This window comes from Palaemon carinicauda, chromosome 31, assembly GCF_036898095.1.
Source record: "Palaemon carinicauda isolate YSFRI2023 chromosome 31, ASM3689809v2, whole genome shotgun sequence".
Taxonomy (NCBI): Eukaryota; Metazoa; Arthropoda; class Malacostraca; order Decapoda; family Palaemonidae; genus Palaemon; species Palaemon carinicauda.
Genome location: NC_090755.1, coordinates 80,923,577 through 80,924,036, shown reverse-complemented (window position 1 = coordinate 80,924,036; position 460 = coordinate 80,923,577). Strand labels below are relative to the sequence as shown.

Below are 460 nucleotides of genomic sequence, written 5' to 3'. Positions count from 1 at the left end.
CCATTTCCTAAATCTTCATTGTCTTCATCTGGTGAATCTTCCTTCATACCTTCCTTCATTTATGTCTCATGGCGTGGGAACTGCTTACTATGTAGGCCTGTACATCTTCACTTGGTGAACCTTCATTTACGGTATGTCGCATGGAAACTGCTAGTTCTGTAGGCCTATAGGCCTCTAAACACCCCGGTTTTCTTTCAGTTTTATTATTGTTTTAGTCAAGTGATGACTCTTCAAGCCTTTTTTTCCTTGGCTTTTTTTTCACAGTATTGAGGTTTAATTCCATCATGCTGTGATGAAATTTATCATTCGATCTTTATCCCCAGACGACGGGCAACGGACGCCAATCTTTCTTTGTTTCTAAAGAGCTGATGAAAGAGAGACAACCTCTGAAGAAGATCTTTTCTCTTTTGTTTAAGAACATCGATTTCTTGCTGTAGTTGAGATGCAGTAGCTGGACATG

The 460-nt window shown here is 39.8% G+C and overlaps 1 protein-coding gene across 1 annotated transcript in view; it reads right to left on the bottom strand.

The window, feature by feature from the left end:
* Positions 1–222: 222 nt before the first annotated feature.
* LOC137625036 (uncharacterized) overlaps positions 223–460 on the bottom strand; it is a 1,480-nt gene continuing 1,242 nt past the window's right edge. The window contains exon 3 of the mRNA XM_068355967.1: positions 223–460. This exon is cut by the window's right edge and continues 53 nt beyond it. Coding sequence (XP_068212068.1) covers positions 303–460 — 158 coding nt within the window. The 3' untranslated portion in view covers positions 223–302.